Below are 18,219 nucleotides of genomic sequence, written 5' to 3' on the forward strand. Positions count from 1 at the left end.
AGGAGCAGGGGGTAACAGATGCATAAATCTGTACTAGGAATTTTTTTTTTTTTTTTAAGATACACTTTCAAAAAGCCATTCCAGGCTGGGTGCAGGGGCTCATGCCTGTAATCACAGCACTTGGGAGGCCAAGGTGGGAGGAATGCTTGAGCCCAGGAGTTCGAGACCAGCCTGGACAACACAGTGAGACCCCCATCTCAAACAAACAACATAAAAAAAAAAAAATAAAGCCATTCCAGGCAGAATGGAGAATCACAGAAACTTATCAAGTCGAATAATGAAATTCGTAGGGCTGCAGTTCTTAAACTTGAGTGTGCAAGAATCACTTGAAGGGCTTGTTAAAACATTGCTGGGCCCACCCCCAAAATTTCTGATTCAATAGGTCCAGAGTGGGGCCTCAGGAATCTAGTTAGTTCCCAGGTGACGTGGGGACCACAATCACTGTCATAGGGAATCTGAGAAGAGTTGCTGTAAGGCTGTCTTATTAGAAATGGTCCTCAGACGTAAGTGAGGCCCAAGAAAGAGTCCAAGGAGCTACAGAGATAGGAGAGTCCAGGGGCTTCCCACAGCCTGGACTTCCTGAGCCACAACAAATGGGGCCGACTAGTGTGTTGGTGGCCTGATTGAACATATAGGCTGACCAGGCACTCTCACCCATGAGACCCTCCTTATCCAGACCTTGGCTGATATGTGGTGGCGGGGGGAGTTTGGGGGAAAGTGTTCAGCGTTTCCTCTCAAACGACAGGGCGGGGTGGGGTGGGGGTGGGAGGAAGGAGCTCGCAGAACTGCTTGATACTTCCCGCCCCACCGCGGTTAATCACTGTCTAGAGAAGCCGAGGTTAAGTGGCTCTGACCTATCACCCATCCCGCTTAGGGTCCAGCTCAGAGAGCGGGCGCATAGGGCCTGGTGGAACAGGCTGCCCTCTGGGGATGGGGGATTGGGGCCGCTGCTCCGGGCAGAGCCGCGGGATCCGAGCCAGCAAGGATGCTGGGACTCGCCGCGACTTCCGCCTCTGGCGATCGGCAGTGGGGGGCGCACCAAGACAGCAGTTCGGGAGCTGCGCTTTGTCACCGAGGCGGCGAGGGGCGGAGGGCGCAGAAAGGGGCCACGGAGAAAGGACAAGGCGGCCGACCAGCTCCCAGGATGGAAAGGGACCCTCAAGGGGCTCCAGGCAGCACCTGGGGCAAGGGGAGGGACTGATACTCCCGGCCGGAGCCCAGCCTGTGGCGCGTGCTTCAGTCCTGAGCCAGCGGCTCCCTGGCTTCTGGGCTGGCATCCGCCCTACCCTCCTCCCGCTGCAACACGCCCCTGATAGCCGCTCCCCCACCCTCTGAAACTCACCCGCACAGACTCACCGCCAGGCTTCTGGGCTGGGATCGCGCAGTCCCTCCACGTCGCGGCGCCCTGAGGCCCCTCCCGGTGAGCCACCCGGCCCTCGTGCCTCGCTCCCCGGATACCAACCTCACCTGGCTCCCGCGCGTCGCTCACCGCCCGCGGGGACAGCGGCCGCATCCGCCCAACCCACTTGGGAAGGGGGATCCCTATCTGGGTCTTTCAATCATACCCAAGGCATCGCAGTTTTCTGTCTGGGTGTTAGGGAAAGCAGTCCATGGTCCTGGGGCACGGCGTTAATGTCAGAGGAGAATCTGGCCCTTGGAATCTGGACAACTTGCGTTAAAATCCTGGCTTGGCCTCTTCCCCACTGTGTAACTCTGAGCAAATTCCTCAACCTCTCGGGGAGTCCGTTTTCCCGCTGCACCACGGGAGGGGCTGTGCCTCGTCGGACGCTCAGAAGCTCAGTAGGAGGGGGGTGGGGACTAGTCTGGGCCAGGAGGGGTCTCTAGGCAAGTCAGTCCCCAGAACTCCGCATAGAGAGAGTTTTCCATTTCACGGGAGGGAGAAGCTAAGCCAGCCCAACCAGTTGGACTTCCTTGCCTGGGGTGGGGAAAGGGGGCGTCGGGGCAGTTCTCTCATCCCACACCGGGTAAACCGACTCCTCTACTCCTTATTAGGCGCCACCGAGTCTTCCGTCTTCCGGGCCCAGGAGAGGGGAAGGGGCTTTGGCCTCCTCAGCTTGGGAACTGAGAGAGACACAGGGTCAGAGAGCACACAGAGACAGAGACACCTGCACCCTGGAGGAAGAATTTTGGGACCATCGAGTTGTCCTCTACTACTCCACAGCCCAAAATGATGCCTCCACCCAGATTTGCGGTCCTGCATTGCCCCTGTTGGGTGGCCCTGACAGGCGCTGCAGTGGGCAGGTTCCCTCTTACAGTGCAGGGATGGAAGAGGGTGGAGATGGTGCCCCATGGCAGGGGACTGGGAGTAGGGGGAGCAAGGTGGTCAGGTTTGTCTGGCCCTTGGATAGCCCAGTGCTTGGAAAGGATTTGTGCCTGGACAAAATCTATTAAAAACAAACAAAAGTTCCTGAAAACATATCCTCCCCTGACCCCACTCCAAGCTCTTCTCAATAATGTAAATGAAGCAATGTTGTAATACAGTGATAATAACAGGACAGTTCCCTGGACTCTGGGTTTCCTTTATCCCAAAGGAAGGTCAGCCCAAGCCGAGTCCTGCCTTTTACAGGAGAAACCCCAGCAGGGTCATTCTCTCCCTGATGCAGGTCCAGAGCCTAGAGGTTTGGATGGAGGCACATGCAGAACATAAAGGATGTCCCCAGCCAGGTTGCAGGTGTGACCAGGCCTGGCCAGACTCTTGGGTCTTGCCCCTTGGACCAATCAATCCTGGAGGTCAATTTGAAGGGGGTAGCAGCCATGTAAGGGAAAATACCCTGGTAAAGCTACACTCTCTATGAAATGGCTCAGGGAATTGTGCCTGGAGTATGGTGGCTCCAAGGGGGTGGGGGATCTGGGAACTGAAGGCCAACTTCTCTGCCTCTGCATTTTCCTGGGAAGAGGGCTGATGGCTATGTGAAGGGGCCATACCTAAGAGGTTAAAACTGCCTGGGTGACCTTGGTAAGTCCTGCTCCTTTCCAGAAACGTTCTCAGGGCCTCAGTGGATTGCAATGGTCAGAGAGGGACTGGGCTTTGTCTCTTAGGGTCTCCAGGATCAGCAGCTGCACTGATATTTCTGACATTCTGGCCTCAGGCCCTGAGACCCTTCCCACATGCTTTGGCAGAGCAGTTCTCCTACCCTACGTTCCTGAGGGTGGCTCTCCCAACCCCCTCCATGAGTTAATCTAGAAATGAGGTAGAGAAGAGGCCTTGGTCACAAAAAATCACAAGATGAATTTTTGGAAGAGAAGTCTCAGAAGGCAATGCTTAGCACCTTCCTAATTCTCAAATTGTGAAAGTGGCCTTTGAGCTGGAGGGAGGGGTTGAATCCTGATGCTCATTTACACATCAGCTTTCTGTCTGTGCTTTGGGTTTCTCAGCTACAAAATAGAGATGATTCATGCTGTCTTCCTCAGAGCCTGTTGTGAGGCTGGAGAGCTAATACATGTGAAACGCTTAGAGCAGTGACTGCTCTTATCATGTGGGAACTCCAGACTTCTAAGAGGGATTTCTCTTTGCCCTCCTGGAAAAGTATGTGTGGTGTGGGTGAGGGATGGGGGTGGCAGGGTGAGGACCAGTCCATCCAGCTGTGTGGGCCCTGAGCCTTCCAGCCATGCAGGTGCTTCTAAGGGCAGGAGGGACACTCTCTGAGAGGCCCATAGAACTGCCTAAACCCCAGTAAAGGCTGAGGCTTTGTGGAGGGTTGCCTTATGGAGAGTTAAAGCATTGTTGGGGGTTGAGGCATCCCTGAAGGCCAGGGAGGGACATGGCCTTGGAAGGGAGACTGAGCCTGGTTTGACACTCAGCCCTGACCTAGCTGTCTGAGTCAAGACCACTAGTCATTCTACAACTGTGGGAAAAAATGCACTGAGGACTCTTGAGGCCTTTTAAAGGACTGTTAAATTAAATGAGATTGTTAGATTAAATGAGAAATGGGTGTTGATGTTCTTTGTAATAAAAGCAAACTTCAGGACAATAATGAAGAAGAATCCATAGCATCTCTGCTAGGGTTGGGGAGGGAGATGTCTGAGCCTTTGGGTGCTTGGGTGTTGGAGAATTGCTCTTGGACACAAACTGCACTGGGCCCTTCCAGTCAGTGGCTGAGGTGGGGGCAAACCTTGAGCTTGGGGAGGTCCTCAGCTGCCAGTCTTACCCTGGGTCCTCCAGCCCTAGGATGGGCCAGTGGTGGGAATGGGGATGTGGACCAGACATCCTTAGCACAGGGCCAGGAAGCTACCAGGCTGGCCTTAAGGAACCCAGGCAGACAGGTGTACAGGCAGGAGTGCAGCAGGGTCAGCTGCCTCCCAGGACCTGGCCCTCCATTCCAGGAGGGTGGAGAGGAGGGGGCACTCTTCAAAATCAGAGTTCCAGAAGCTGCAGTTTCCCCCTGTCTGAAGGAGAAACTGTTCCACAGTGCCTGCCACAGTTACACGGCTGCCACCGACTTTCTCAGCAGATTCCACTGCAGTGCAAGGAGGTGAGGGGAGTGGTCAACCCTCATCTGCCTGCAAGTGTGAGATCCACTCGACCTTATTCCCCAGGGGTGCACCCAGCAGTGGCACCGGGTTCCCAAAAGGGCATCAGCAGCTGCCAAGGCAGAAGGGGGAAGCGGGTCCCAGAACCACCCACCTCCGGCTGTCCCCACCGCGAGGACCCAGCAGTCTGGCGCCCCCATCACAGCCTGGAAGATGACGGAGGGCCCAAGACTAATATTCACGACAGCCAGACCACGCTTATTGTTTAGAAGGAAGCTCCCTTTGTTCTTACTTTTTAACCAAAGAGAAGCGAAAACATTTTTTTCCTGATCACATTTTCACCGACACGTGAGCCGACAAGCCAGCTCCTGGCCCCCCGGCTCAGGACTCCTCGCTCTCTCCCTTCTCGGGGCCCTGTCGCCGTTGAAAGGCCCGCTGCAGGCTGGGGAGGGTGATCGGGGCCGCGGGCCATCTCCCCCGAGCCGGGCGGGCAGACTGCGGAGGCAGGCCCCACACGCGCCGCTTTTCCGAGCCCGGTTTTCTTCAGGAGCGAAGCTGTTCCAGCTGACCCGCGCGTCTGGGGGCCTAGGCCCGGCTTCCGATTCCATTTAAAACGACCCGCGCATCTTATCTCCGTCGCCTCCCCGGGGTTCCCACCCACCCCCCTCCGACCCGGGCCAGGCCAGCCCAGCCCCGGCGGAAGCCAAGCTGGGAGCTTTTGAAGTCCGGAGAATTTCAATCCGAGAGGAGCCGGCTGGACCGGAGCCCGTCGCCCCAGCGGGGGAAGGGACGGGGGGCCTGCCGTGTGGCAGGTGGGGGATGGGTGTCCCCCGCCGCGAGAAATGAGAAGCCGACGGGCCTGGAGCGGCCTCCACCTCAGCTGCTATCACCCCCTCTCCGCTGTCATGGGATTGCCCAGGCTTAATGGGGTTGTGCAGGGCTTCACTTGCTCTCGGAATTTACCTTCCTTCTCGAGCCGCGCCGCGAATAACCTTCACGACACAGTGATAACGATGTTATTAAATACTCCCCCCACATTCACCGCCCAAAAAACCAAAACAGTGTTCTTATCCAGTCCTCTCTTTTTTTGTCTTCTTTCCTTTAAAAACCCAACCGCTGTTAATGTGAGGTTGATGAAAGGATGCTTTTGGAAGAAGTGACATTTGGTTAAAACGTTTTCCCCCTAATGCGCCGGTGGAAAGGGGCGGGGGTGGGGGTGGTTCCCTAGGCTCCTAGGACTGGCCAAACAGTCAGCTTTGAAAGAGCGGGGCAGAAGTCGGGAGAGGGCTGGGGAAGGCTTTGGGCTGAGGGGATGTGTCCCTGAAGCTTCAGATCTGGAGCCCGAGGGAGGCAACCTCCCTCTGAAAAGCTGGTCCTCAGCTCCATCCAGCCCTCTCCGCGGGATGTAAGCCCTGCTCCGTAGTGCCCGACCCAGAAAGGAGACTAAGTGGCACTCCTTGATCTCTCACTCCTACTCGGCTTTCATCTCACCCAGAAGAAAAGCGGATCAAACAGAGGATTCCCGTTCAATGCAGAGCTGGGGGCAGGGTGGGGAGCCAGGAGTCCCTCTGAGGACCCAGCCCCCAGGAGATGGGGGCAGCAGGCTACTCACTAGAAGGTTAAGCGCTCAAGGAGGAGAGGAGGGTGGGCACCGCAAAGGCCCAGTGCTGGAGGGCCCTATAGAGAGTAGGCAACCGTGGAAGCTCTAAGACAGATGCCCAGGGGGCTTGCCATTGACAGGAAAGAGAGCAAGCCAGGTGCTCCCTCAGGCTGTGGCTGCTGGTAGGGAGGACAGAGAAAGATAGAATACCTGGACAGCTCTCCAAGGCAGGAAAAGGTTCTAGGATTTGACTCCCCTCACTCCCAATTGATCCTCTCACCTCTAAAACATTTCCCTGGATTTTGGGGCTAGCAGTGCTCAGCACATAGTGGCTTCAGGAGTCCCAAGGAGTAGAAATATCTATGTGGACACTACCTTCCGGATCCCGCTGCCTCCGCCCCCAGGCAAGATTAATGAACATCGTCTTAGACTGAAAGAGAAGTGGAAAGCCGGAGTGAAGAGGAAACTTTGTCTTTCTTTGGACCCCTTACTTCCTCTACCTTCCTTAACCCTATGGATAGGAAGATGGAGGAGAGAAGCAAAGAGGGAGAAGAATACAGAAAGAGAAAAAGGAGGAGAGAAAAGTAGGAGATAACAGACAAAAAGGTCACGGAAGAGGACTTACCTGTAAAAGCTGGGGCATTGCTAGGGACACAGAAAGGAGGGAGGTGCTGGGCTGCCCTTTGCAGCTGGCTGCCTAGGGCTAGAAGCTCTTCGGGAGGAGGCGGAGAAAGGGGGGTTGAGCATAGAAGGTGCCCACCTCCTGCCCTCAGCAATGTGGGGAATGACTCAGCCCACCCACCTGGCCCCAGCACACTTGCTTGGAGCTCAAAAAGGGTAAGTTTGAAGGAGTTTTATACCAGCTTCTTCCCTGGGAGAGGAGCCAAGAGAGGCCTATGGCAGCTCCCAGATATCAAGTTCAACAACCCCTGCTCCCACCTCCAGCCCTTCATCAGAGCCCCTACTTACTTGCTGTTTTAGGGCATTTTCAGCGACTTCACTCTCTTCTACCTCAAACGCCATCCACTTTTGGAGACAGGTACCACTGCCCCTAGGCAGGGACTTGGGAGAGGACCTTATGAGTCAAACCTCTATGAACCCCAACCTTTTTGTACTCAGGGAGGCTGAATCCCTGCCCAAAATAGCGCGGTGAAAGCTACTGCCTTCTCCCAGGTAGGGGCCTCCAGTACTGCCACAGCAGGGGCCGCATTCCTGGCGCCTCTTCATTCGAAAAATCTCTTTCCAGGAGAATTCGTTGATTCTGAACGAATACTTTAAAATATGGGCAAGGAAAAAAAAAGACAACTCTTAGAAACTCTCCCCACCCAACATACCTGGAGTGCAGGCGAGGTCCAGGCAAACGGGAAAGCGACTTCTTGTACGAATAGCCATCTCAAGATGAAGCCAGGCTGTGGAAAACTTAAGGCCATCTAGATGGGAAGGAGGTATTTAAAAGAAATCAGCACACACTCTTACAGAAGCCAAGGCGGGTCTTTAAATTAAAAAAAAAATAATAAGGTATTTATTTCTTGCCCCTTGGGGAAGAAAAATAGCAAAGTTTGGTTCCCAGGAGTAAGGAGACAGAGGTGGGTAGGGAGAGGGAGGAGAAGAGAGGAAAAGATGGCCCAGCCTCAAGCTCTCCAGTCAACTTGGGGCGGGGGAATACATTTTTCCGTAGCTTGTAAAAAGACTTTTCAGCCAGTTTGAGGTTAGCTGCCAGGGGCAGACACTTGTAATAATGCCGACAGAATTGAGGCTTGTAAGCCGGGCTTCACACTTCTAAAATGCAGTTATGGATTCTTTCATCGGTGTTAGATCAAGGCACCAAGTTAAGAAAACAAAAGTCAAAACAACAATAAAAGAAAAAATCAAAAGCTTATTTAATTACCTAGTCCCGCTGCCCCTGCGGAACTCGCCGCGCGCGTTAAGCTCTCTTTTCTTTCTGCGGCATTCCATTTGCATCCCCTCTGCCTGGGTGTCTCCCTCTCTCAGTGTGTGTGTCTCTCTGTCTGTTTTCACACTCTCCTCCCCAATCGAGCGAGGCCCACACCTGGCGCATCACTGCCGAGCCATTAGCTGCGGGTTTCCTTTCATCTTCGCTGTGGCAGACGTTTCTATTTATCCACTTGCGCTCGCCGAGTGGCGTCACCAGCGGTACTGTAATGACGATTGCAGCAGGAGGATGACAGCTTAGAAAGAAGAGGGCAATGGGGCTTCCTCCCAGAGGCGGTGCGGCACAGAGGAGCGCTCGCTTCACAAGGTGACCCTAGCTCCCCACCGCCACCGCCGCGGTCGCGGTCGCGGTCCAGACCGCGCTCCAGCAGCTCCGCGCCCTCCCAGGCACCCGGCCTCTCTTTCTCCCTCTTGCAACCAAGATCCGTCCGGCCGCTGGAGACCCAGGGAGCCGGGGTTAGGAACTCACTTGGGGCTTTCCCCTCCCCCACCGGAGAGCCCCGGGATGGAGAGCCGAAAGGACATGGTTGTGTTTCTGGATGGGGGTCAGCTTGGCACTCTGGTTGGCAAGAGAGTCTCAAATTTGTCCGAAGCCGTGGGCAGCCCGCTGCCGGAGCCGCCCGAGAAGATGGTGCCCCGTGGTTGCCTGAGCCCTCGGGCCGTCCCTCCGGCCACCCGGGAGCGCGGCGGGGGAGGCCCGGAGGAGGAGCCGGTAGATGGACTCGCAGGCAGCGCGGCGGGGCCGGGCGCCGAGCCCCGGGTAGATGGGGCGGCCATGCTCGGCCCAGGACCCCCGGCCCCCTCAGTCGACAGCGTCTCCGGCCAGGGGCAACCCAGTAGCTCGGACACCGAGTCGGATTTCTATGAAGAAATCGAGGTGAGCTGCACCCCGGACTGCGCCACCGGGAACGCCGAGTACCAGCACAGCAAAGGTAGCCACCGCGCCCCTCCGCTCCCCGGGCCTCCCGCTGCGCCCACCCTTCACTTCGGCGCAGGCCAGGAGGAAGACACTCCCTTCCCCTAAGGCAGGATGGCTGGGGGGACCCACCTGAGCAACTCTCTCTGCTATCTGCGTTCTGGCGGGGGTCTCCTACTGTGTTCTGGCATTGGCGGGACTGAGGGTGACAGCAGTGCCTTGAGTGAGGGGTGCTGAGGGGGCGGATGCAAGTCCTGGACTTGGGGGATTCAAAGCTCACCCCAAGCACCCAGTGTTTCAACTGCTCGGGGAATGCTTCAATTGCTCGGGGAAGACACTTTCCCCAGGCGAGGGCAAGATCAAACGCCGATCCGGGCAGTTTGTGGCTGGCGGGGTGTAAGAGGCATGGAGGCGCGGAAGCCAGGAGTCCATAAAGGACCGTAAAATTGCGGCCCACTTGGGCAGCCCGGGTGCTGCAGCCCTCCGACCAGTTTGCACGTCGGTCAGAGGTCCAAATTACCTTGTCACTTCCCGGGCTTCGCGGCGCCAGGTCGGAAATGGTCCCAATGGTCTAATTGCCTTTGGTCTCCGGTTGCATTTGAAAAGGCAGAGATCGGGTCCTCCCCCCTTCCCCTTTCCTTCCTAGTCCCACTTCTCCACCCAAAGGAAAAGGAGCTGCAGGGGGCTGGAGCCCCACCCTTCTCAGAGGTAGGCCCAAAGGGGGGCTGGTTTAACTGGAGAACCCCTCCCCACCAAAGGCTAATGGGAAGGGGGTGGATAGCCCGGAAGGGAGTTTCCCTCTGTGCCAACAATCACCTCCCCAGAAGGGGGTAGAAAACTGGGCGCGGGTTGGTGGGGGGGAGGAGAGGGGAGCCCACCAGCAGACACTCCTCCACAGAACTGTAGGAGTGAGTGGAAAGAGCCTGGGGGGGGGGGAAGAAAGACCACCCCCTGGCCTTGGCAGCCAACGCCTTGTTGAATACCTGCACCTACCCCTTACTATCTTATCACCGATTTCACCCAGCCTCCTTCCCATAACCCTCAGAACAACCTGGACTCCACTCACATATACTAAGGTAATAAATAAGATACTCAACATGCATTCTCACTCCAGCCCTGCAATACACGGAACCTAGTACACATTCCCACACCTGTTCTGGCAGCCTGTCACACATAAGAGCAAGGAAACTCTGAATGCCCAGCATACTACAACGCACTTGACCCAGAGTTTACAACCCTCTAGCACAAAGGTGCATCTCAACTCATGTGCCTGTCAGAAGTGCACACCCTTGCCCACCCCTGCCAACGGGAGGCAGAAAGCTCACCTATGCTCCAGGGCAGGTGGGAAGGGCGGCTGGGAACCCCTGTACCCAGGATGCCTTAGAGGAAGGGAAGGCCTCCCCAAAGACCTCTACCTACCCAATCAAGGGCAGGCCCTTATTTTCCCTTCTTGGGTTCCCCAGAGGCCGCAGTACCCTAGCAGAAACAGTTACTGAGGTGGCTGACAGGGTGTCCCTTCCCAAATCACCCTCCCACCTTAGGCCTACAGCCCCACTTCAATGGCGTTTGTGTGTCTGTGTCTGTACACGCCTGTGCTCTGGACTCGCTGTGCAGGGTCCGGCTCCGAGGCGCTGGTCGGCAGTCCGAACGGAGGGAGCGAGACCCCCAAGAGCAACGGCGGCAGTGGTGGGGGCGGCTCGCAAGGCACCCTGGCGTGCAGCGCCAGTGACCAGATGCGTCGTTACCGCACCGCCTTCACCCGAGAGCAGATTGCGCGGCTGGAGAAGGAATTCTACCGGGAGAACTACGTATCCAGGCCGCGGAGATGTGAGCTGGCGGCCGCCCTAAACCTGCCGGAAACCACCATCAAGGTATGCGGGGTCCAGGCTGGGGAGGCGGGTGTGCACCTATTTAGCGGGAAGTAAATGCCAACTGCCAACTCCCTAAAACGCAGGCCAGGAATCTGGGCCTGGGGTCTCCCTGCCCGGCGCGTGCAGATTGACCCTCGTGACAGCTCCTAGGCAGGCATTGCTGCCTTGTGGCTGACTCTGTACATTTCCTAGTTAAATAGACTAGGGGTGGGCGTGGGGGAAGGGGATAGAGTGCCTGTGCGGGTGACAAGGAAGTTTCTGGGGACACGCTCTCTGCGGCCGCAGACCAATTGAGTCCATGTCCTTTCACTGCTCCTCCCATACACACACTGGCCTCTGGCACCCCGGGGGCCTGGCCACCTGGGCAGAAGGAAGGAGGGAGCGGGCTGGAGTCACTCCCCAAACCTCTCTCGGAGGGATTCCAGCTCCAGGTGGTGGTGGTGGCGTCGGTCTCTACCCGGCTGGTGTCTGCTTTGGCTGTTCCTGCCCTGCGAACACTGTCCCCGGAGCGGGACCAGACTACTGGCCTCTGAGCATCGGGCCAAGTCCAGCTACTGAACCTGCTCCGCTCCTCTCCCCAGGTGTGGTTCCAGAACCGGCGCATGAAGGACAAGCGGCAGCGCCTGGCCATGACGTGGCCCCACCCGGCGGACCCCGCCTTCTACACTTACATGATGAGCCATGCGGCGGCCGCGGGCGGCCTGCCCTACCCCTTCCCATCGCACCTGCCCCTGCCCTACTACTCGCCGGTGGGCCTGGGCGCCGCATCCGCCGCCTCCGCCGCCGCCTCGCCCTTCAGCGGCCCGCTGCGCCCGCTCGACACGTTCCGCGTGCTGTCGCAGCCCTACCCGCGGCCCGAACTGCTGTGCGCCTTCCGCCACCCGCCGCTCTACCCCGGGCCCGCGCACGGACTGGGCGCCTCTGCCGGCGGCCCCTGCTCCTGCCTCGCCTGTCACAGCGGCCCGGCCAACGGGCTGGCGCCCCGGGCTGCCGCCGCCTCGGACTTCACCTGTGCCTCCACCTCCCGCTCGGACTCCTTCCTCACCTTCGCGCCCTCGGTGCTCAGCAAGGCCTCCTCCGTCGCGCTAGACCAGAGGGAGGAGGTGCCCCTCACTAGATAAGGGGCCGCCGGCTGGCTGCCGGCTCCATGACGCCCGTGGGGTCACCCCCCGGCCCCGGGACTCAGCCAGCCTCGCTCCTCGCTCCTCGCCCCTAGGACGCCAAGGGGGAAAGGAGAGGGCGGAAAAGGACCAGCGGGATCCGGCCGCAAGAATTGGAAAGCCTAGGAAGTGGCGGTGGCTGGCGCGTTTGGGGAGCAGGAGTGTGGATAGGGAAGCAGAGGTTGAGAGACCTTCCTCCGGGGCAGCCTCCGGACCCACCGCCCCCCACCAGGGTCGAGGCTGTAGCTCCAAAGCTAAACAAAACTTAGCAGCAACAGCAACCAATATCCAGCCCCTCGGCCCCTCACCCTCCACCTCACACTCCTTCTCACCGGGCCCCCTCTCTCCAGCCAAGGCCCAAGCACTGGAAAGGGAAATTGCTGTCTCTCTGAACAAAATGCTGTGTATGCAGAGCAGGTAGAGATTAATCTTTGCCAGCTTTTCCAAGGCATGACAAGGGGCTGGTGGATGGCAACATACCAGTCATTTGGAGGAGAGAGTGAGAGATGATTTACTACCAGGGAGAATCCAGCCCCTTGGCATGGAACCTGGAGCCTCGACTACACAGCATCTTCTGGGTCTGGCGTCTGCCAGCACCTGATCTCTTTCCTCATTCCCAGCTTTGTGACACTTCTCAACTTGCGGCTCCATCTCTCCCTGCCCCCACTTTTTTGTTGGCCGGGGAGGCTGCAGATGCCCCAGGAGCCCTTTGCCGCTTCTATGAGGCCAAGCCTTTTTTCCCTGGGCCCAGCACACACCCTGATTAGCAAGTGATGTGTGCGAGGAGGGTTTGTGAATGTTGAATGTGTAATAATGATCACCATGGAGCTGGCCACTGACCCCAGAGCTGAGCTGTTAACAAGGCGCCCAGGGAAGAGCTTAGGGAGTGGGAACTTCACCTCCCTCTCTCAGTATCTGGCGGTAAATTAGAGGCAATTTTCATCCTTTGCTTGTTCACCTTCACTTCACCAGGAACTTTCTGGCCCTACACTTTGCATTGGGTATTTTACAACTTTCTCTCATTTTCTTCCCAAGCTACCACTGGAGCTTGACTTTCAGATACCAGTGGGAGCCTTCTGTCCCTTTTGGGGACCCTGTCTGTGGCCTCCACCAGGGTTTGTTTAGAGCCACTCCCAAATCCTCACTCCCACACTCATCCTTGCAGCCAGTTTTTGAGGAAGAGGAGAACGTGTAACCCCAATGCAAGCTTCACCCTGACTGAGAAGGAGTGGTTCTTCCTGTAGGGAATGAATTTGGTTTGATTTGGGGTTTTCCTTTGAAGCCCAAAGAACTTGCTGTTATGATTCGTTAACCATATTGCAATAAAAGCTGGACATAATTCTCACTTTACATTTTAGTTTTTGTGGCAGCAGGCAGCTCTTAACTGAATTTTAAAGTTGCTATTTCAGCCACCATGGGTTCGAATAGGGAAGGAACCAAAAGATGGACCCACAGAGTCTTCCAAGCCACTGTTTGTCATTGGTAGGCTCCAAGCAGCCATTGCATGGAGGTGGAGAAGACAGGCTCCAAGCTGCCCTGGGGTGCATGTTTCCTTAATTTTGGGTATGTTGGGAACCGTTCCTGGGTAAAGTGGCAGCAGAGTGCTGCCAGGGGCCCACCCCTGTGGTTTCTTCTCCAGTTGTTCCAGTCCTTTGAGCAACAGAAAGGGGACCCAGGTTGTGGTCTCTGAGCAACCTGCCTCCACCCCAGCCCAAAGGGAAGGTGAGTGGGGCAGTGGCAGTAGAGCCTGAGTACTGCAGAGACCTGAGTTTTCTGGTCAAACTGGTTCTGCACTTGAGGGTGGAGGACAGCAGGGAGGAAGGCTCCTTGGTTGGGATCATCTTGGTCTGAATTGTCCTCATACTGGAAGTCATCTTGAGGGTGGGATTCTGAGGGGTTAGGACAAGAGGAAAGGCAGTGCTCAGCAGCTAACTTCCAGCCTGCACCTGCATCCCCCACAGGAGAGCCAAATGTGGCTGGTTGTGGAGTTCCACTTAAGCAGGGGAGAGGTGGGTGCCTTCTGGGAGTCCAGGAGGCTCTGGATTGCATAGACATGAGGAGTCCTCTGCCACTGTCTTTGCCAGCACATAGAGACTCCTCAAATGCCCTCCTCCCTCCTTGGGTTCCACAGCAAATCCTCCTGCACACAGTAGCGGGTGCCCTCCCAAGCAAATTGTGCCCTGAGGTTTCCAGCACCCCCTCCCCTGCAGCCAAAAGCTCCTGAGTGCCAAATCCTGGTAAATTTTGCAGTTGCTCCATATTGGGCAGAGATTGCTTGCGACAGGTAAATGGGCTGCATGTTGCCTTAATGCCAGGCGTATTTTCAGTTAATAGGGAGGGAAAATGAGGTGTCTGCAGAGATATTGGAAAGTACAAGATCGATGATCCAGCTTCGTGTCCAATCAGCAGCCTTTAATTGACTGTATTTTCTGGGTAATTGAGCCTCTCTTCCTCCAAATTGAAGTGGAAGATATAACAATACATCTTGCCAGGAGGAATTACTCATTACTTCATAATGAAATTTCCCTTTTGCCAAGGTTTGCGGTTTGGCGCTAGGCACGACTTCTCACTCCCCCTCTCCCCCCAAATATTCTTAGCCCACTTGCATCAGGCTACCCCATCTGGCATGACACGTTCCATTTGGGTGGTGGCAGGGAAGAAGTGGGAGTTGACTTGAAGAAGGTACTGCCCCTTCACAATCACAGCCTCCTTATCTGTAAAATGAGAAGGCTAGACCAGGGCCTAGCATGATGTTGTTTTCATTTTTCAGCTTTCTCAGTGTCTCTACTTAGCTTTGCCTCATCTCGGTTCCATTTTGCAGGAGGGAAAACGGAGGCTCCAGGTCTACACAGCTATTAGTGGCCGATGTAGCTATGAGCTCCGGGCTCCCACTTCCTCTTCTCTTACTCTGTTCTGGGGCACAGATTCTGAGGTAACCCCCAGTGAAGCCTGACACCTCACTCCCGACTCACGCTTTCCCAGGGCTCTTCAATCCCGGCCGGCCGGCAGGGCCTGGGAGCGCGGTCCAGCGCCCAGCCCAGATTCGCCCAGCTGGGCAAGGCTGGCCACCCCGCAGCCCGAGTGTGCACCGGCCCCCGGCAATTGCTGGCTTGTTAGCGTGTGATTGATTGCCTTATTAAAGCGTGTTCTTGTAAGTGTGACCAAACTGATTGCATTGCATATGTTTGGGATAATGCTCATTTTAAACAACAGGATAAAGAGGATGAGCTCCGCAGAGCCTTGAAGACAAAATGATTCTGGCTAGCAGCTCCCTAACTATGGCATTAAATTGCTCAGTTACATAGCAAATCACTACTTGGTTTCTGCATCCTTGTCCGTATTTTTTTTTTTTTTCTGTCCTACAGTTTGATCCTGTCTCCCAATGTGGCATGCCCCACGAACAGTTTCTTTAGTGATTATGTCGACTCCACCTTCCTAGTTTCAAACCCTGCACCCGCACTCTCCAGACAGGAAGTCCCTCTCCCTCGACCAGGGATTGAGGGAGAAGAGATTCAGAATGCATCTCCTTGCCCTAGGCCTTTCGGGGGTGACAGGGCCTTAGACAGTCACCCTGAAATGGGGCTCAGGTCCTCACAGTAAGTCGAGTGTCCCCCCACATCCCCAACCCCGGCCCTTTCACTAAAGTTTAAAAGATTCTTTTGTTCCTCAGGCTTCTCCCGCTTGGTTGCTTCCATTATTTCCCAACTGCGGAAACACCAGCCACCATATGTCCGCCGGAGAATAAGCGTGAGTGTCGCGGTGGACAGTTGCCGCCAAAGGTGTCCAGACGGATGGCATTCTCAAAGTAGGGATCTTAGCATCCTCCCCATACATCATCACCCAAGAATGGTAGAGGAAAGAGTAGGAGTGGGGGTACAGATAGGAGAGAAAGGAGGTTGAGGCCACAAAATTGGCATTTCTCTAATTATCAACCGCCTCCTCCATCATCCTGCCACCATTTGTTATGGCAAAGTTCTCTTTCTGTGCCCCTTCCCTGATAAAGAAATCCTCAGTCAGCCTCCACCTACTCCTTTTGATTTGCAGGAAGCCAAACTGCTAGCAGATTGAGCTTTCTAAGGGATACCTTTGGGATATGTTGGAATTCTGATTTGTTCAAGATGATGACGGTCATCAGTACAAATCAGAAACAATGCCACTCTTCAGGGTGTCATTTGTAAGTGCAATAACACGGATTCGTTTGCAAAACCCAGCTAAACTGCGTCTGGATAAGTGACTAGATCCAAACGACAAATTTCTTCCATCACTCAGCTCCTCCCAAGCTCTGTGGGGGCAGCACAGAAGACTGCTTTAGGGTGAAACTAAGGCTCAGCTCACCATTTGTGCCAGCTTGAGGGACCCTGGAAATGTTGACTCTGAGAAAAAGACAAAACAAAACAAAACAAAACCCAATCACAAAACATATCCTACTGTCTACAAAGCAAACAGAAACACAAAGTTGTTTCCAAAATCACCTTTTCAGCAAATAAGTATGTGATATTCTGAGCAGGAGCAGGAGGGAGAGAAAGACTGCCACTTAAAAAAACATGAAAGCATTAAGTAATAATTTAAAACACGGCTGTTTAGAAAAATATTTGTATTTATTGCAGCTGCTCAATTGGCCTCGTTAAAGTCGGCAAGCATTTAAATTGTGTTACAATCTCATTTAAATCCCGCTCCGTTCCAGCAGGCTGAAGAGCTTGAATAGACCAATCACTTCATAATGATGATGAATGAGAAATTAATTCAGATACAAGCAAGACAATTTAGGCCTTCATCTGTTTAAATAGCCTTCCAATATTATTCGCCATCGCGGGTCACAGATTGAATCAATTGTCCAATCTTGTGAAAGTCATATCCTTGCATCTTCATCGAGATTATTTATAGCGCAGTGAGCGCTGCTGAAAGGTATACGCTGTTAACAGGGACAATTACTTAAAGGGAAGCGTTTGTAAAATGGAAAACAAATGACGGGGTTGGTAACAAATGGGATCAAAAGCAGCCATTCCAATCTGGCTCCCCGAGGGAAAGGAGCGGGCGTGGCCCTGTAGGATTAGGGGCGCTTCTGACCCCCCCAAGACCCAGGTGAGGCCGAGGGTCCCCGGCGCGCCAGCCTGCGCCGTGGCTGTGGCTGCAGTGGCGACTCGGGCCGGGCCTCGCTCTCGCTGGCTTCAGGTTCCCGCCTCCCTCGCGCAGGCAGCGGCTGCGTGTGGCCCGGGCTGGGCAAGCCGAGGAACAGCGAGCCCCCGGACGCTGACTGCAGGACGTCCCAGTTTGTGCCCGGGTCTCCGTCCCTCCCCGTACGGGGCTCGTGCCCCCGGGCCTGGGTCTGACCCACAGGGCGCTGAGGCCTTTGTAGCTGAAGTCGGAAGGCCTCGTTGCGAGCGCAGCACAGGTTGCTGGTAGCTTCTGGACTCTGGAGGCTTGGCCTTCCTTCTAAGCCGATGGCGGGGAAAGAATCTCGTTTCCACAGCTTCCCCGACCCCCGCCGCTTGCCATTTGGGGACGGGAAGCGCGCCCGGGTCGCTTCACGTCCCTCTGGGCCGGAGCCCTTTCCATGGCTGGCTCCTCTGGGGGCCCTTGGGCCTGTGAGCAGCGTCTACCTCCCTCAGAGAAGAATCCTTTCCTTCCCCCATCGAAGTGTCCCTTTCTGTATCCTGAAATAACCCCTCCTGGGTGAGGCCAGTTCCCCTCCGTCGCCCTCCTCCCGCAGGCGTCCGGGAGCTTCGTGAGGACCCCGTGCAGTTGAGTCCAGGCTACAGGTGCCTCCCCAGGTGTCTACTTGCCCTCCCTCAACCTGTTTAGGGAAAGACCAGAACGAAGTGCGCGGGGAGGTGGTTTTGTTTCTCCCGAAACTGGCGCTCTTGGGTAAAACCGCGTGCCGCGTCTACGCGGGCTCTGTTAGCGTGCGTGTCCCAGAAGAGTGGGCCTTCTAGGCGGCACTCTTTGGAGAAGTAAGTGAGGTGAACTCAGAACAGAGAAGCGGGAACGATCGTTTGATGTGCCGAGCCGGAAAAAGAGAGGAGAGGGAGAGGCTCCCAGCGAGCGCGGAGACAGAGGAGCCCACGCGGCACAGCACGAGCCCTACTCTTGCCCGCGTAGAGGTGTGTGTGTGTGTGTGTGTGTGTGTGTGTGTGTGTGTGTGTGTGTGTGTGTGTGTTTTCCTCTGTATTTCTGTGTTTGAAACAAAAGCCCAACTAACGGATTCCTGGCGCTCTGAGGACTCACTCC

The 18,219-nt window shown here is 55.7% G+C and overlaps 1 protein-coding gene and 1 long non-coding RNA gene across 2 annotated transcripts; one reads left to right on the plus strand and one right to left on the minus strand.

Moving 5' to 3' along the window:
- Positions 1-4,749: 4,749 nt before the first annotated feature.
- Positions 4,750-12,772, minus strand: LOC104007140 (uncharacterized). Its single transcript, XR_001719151.4, has 3 exons — positions 12,472-12,772; positions 7,980-8,248; positions 4,750-7,521 (listed from the first exon to the last, which is right to left on the minus strand). It is a non-coding gene; the product is annotated as an uncharacterized LOC104007140 (long non-coding RNA).
- EVX1 (even-skipped homeobox 1) lies at positions 8,255-13,336 on the plus strand. Its single transcript, XM_009452825.4, has 3 exons — positions 8,255-8,976; positions 10,575-10,831; positions 11,413-13,336. The coding sequence occupies exons 1-3, from the start codon at positions 8,550-8,552 to the stop codon at positions 11,950-11,952; spliced, it is 1,224 nt and encodes a 407-aa protein (XP_009451100.2). The 5' UTR covers positions 8,255-8,549; the 3' UTR covers positions 11,953-13,336.
- The last annotated feature ends 4,883 nt before the right edge of the window (positions 13,337-18,219 follow it).

Source organism: Pan troglodytes, chromosome 6 (assembly GCF_028858775.2).
Source record: "Pan troglodytes isolate AG18354 chromosome 6, NHGRI_mPanTro3-v2.0_pri, whole genome shotgun sequence".
Classification (NCBI taxonomy): Eukaryota; Metazoa; Chordata; class Mammalia; order Primates; family Hominidae; genus Pan; species Pan troglodytes.